Source organism: Anomaloglossus baeobatrachus, chromosome 4, assembly GCF_048569485.1.
Source record: "Anomaloglossus baeobatrachus isolate aAnoBae1 chromosome 4, aAnoBae1.hap1, whole genome shotgun sequence".
Lineage (NCBI taxonomy): Eukaryota > Metazoa > Chordata > Amphibia > Anura > Aromobatidae > Anomaloglossus > Anomaloglossus baeobatrachus.
The window spans coordinates 470187824-470189392 of NC_134356.1; the positions used below are offsets into that span (position 1 = coordinate 470187824).

Here is a 1569-nt window from a genome sequence, read left to right on the forward strand (position 1 = left end):
AAAAACAGTCCGCGGCTCGGGAGTCCTCCGGCATAGTCAGCGCTCGCTGACTACGGAAGTCTGAAAATGTTGAAAATTATTCAAAGTCCCAAGGACTCTCTGGCGAGATTGCCTGGAGCCCTTTTCGGATACAGGGGGCTGCCGACGCCGGTCAGATCTCGGAAGTCTGAAAAATGTATTTTTTTTTCTCTCGTTTCAGCCACCGGCGTACAGCCCTCACGTGCCCCGTTTGTCATACGGCAAGCAAATATCTGTCTACCCACCTGCGAAGGGTTTGCATGCGGAGACTGACCGACTCCGAGATAGAAGAGGCGTTGACCTCGGCGAAGCGCTGTCTAGACCGAGTTGCAGGAAAAGGTACTACCGTTCAATTTTGCGACCTCAAGCCTCTCGCATCCCTGGACGAGGTAGTGTTTTTTTTGGAACAACGCGGATTTTTGGTGACAGGCAAGCCGCGTTTGGACTCCATACATACACCATCTGTATCCGTTAGTGGGGGAGAGACCGCAACAGACGAGATGCCGCATCAAAGTCAGCAGGAACGGGATTCACAGGTTGAACATGACCCGCTCCCTGTTCTATCCGCTGACGACTCGGAGGGACCGGGCCCGGAGGCAGAAATTACCGCTAACATGTCTGAACATCTATCCGACGGGGAGGCCCCAGATGCTAGTACACAAAGGGAGGGACCGGGCCCGGAGGCAGAAATTACCGCTAACATGTCTGAACATCTATCCGACGGGGAGGCCCCAGATGCTAGTACACAAAGGGAGCGGGACACGCAATGGAGGATACCGAGCCGCACAGCTTCAAGAGCCGCTGGCCTGTACAAACGCCACTCCGCTAACCACCCCATGCTTAGGGAGTACGCACAGTACCTGAAGGGTACCCTTCAGACACGGGGTTGGAAGGCAGAGGTCTCAAATATCGCCAGATTTCTTTACTACGTGAACCCCAGAACCGTTAGCCTCGAGTACCTACGAAGACCCGCCAAGACGAACGATTTTTTTACCAAGCTGTGTAGCTTGCCGCTCACGAAGGCAACAGCGCTGGTAATGCTTAAACACGTACGAAGATTTACCTCGTATCATATGAATGCAACAAATTTAAGCATATCTAGGCCGCAACTTTATCGTGCCTGTGAGATCTTCATGAGCTCTACAACTGACCTCCAAAAGATATTATACAAGGGGACGTGTCGAGAAATTGTTTGCAAGCGGTACGACGCACTAATGCGCCCTACGAAGACACCGGAAGAATGCCGCCGGCTATTGGAGGTGGCAAAACCGTCATTTCTTGCCCGAATACGTGGAATTGAAAGACGGAGAGTGAATACAGCCGACTCAGAAGTGACCCGTTATCTCCAGGCACTCTTAATATTGCAGCACCTACAGAGGCCATGCGTTGTACAGAACATGACGGTAAGTAGGGTCCAGACCTGCGCGGTCCGGTGCTGTAGATCAGGGGTTTTTCTAACGTTCTCCTATAACAGATTGCAGAGTGGAACGAGAGGACGGAATACATCCACCGCGGACTGCGCTACACTATTATCGGCGTTAAGGAGCATAA

The 1569-nt window shown here is 52.2% G+C and overlaps 1 protein-coding gene across 1 annotated transcript in view; it reads left to right on the top strand.

Annotated features, from left to right (window-relative positions):
• Positions 1 to 518: 518 nt before the first annotated feature.
• Positions 519 to 1569, top strand: part of LOC142302549 (uncharacterized) — a 1627-nt gene continuing 576 nt past the window's right edge. Inside the window, exons 1-2 of the mRNA XM_075343655.1 lie at positions 519 to 1421; positions 1493 to 1569. The exon at positions 1493 to 1569 is cut by the window's right edge and continues 52 nt beyond it. Coding sequence (XP_075199770.1) covers positions 519 to 1421; positions 1493 to 1569 — 980 coding nt within the window. The remainder of the gene's footprint in view (positions 1422 to 1492) is intronic.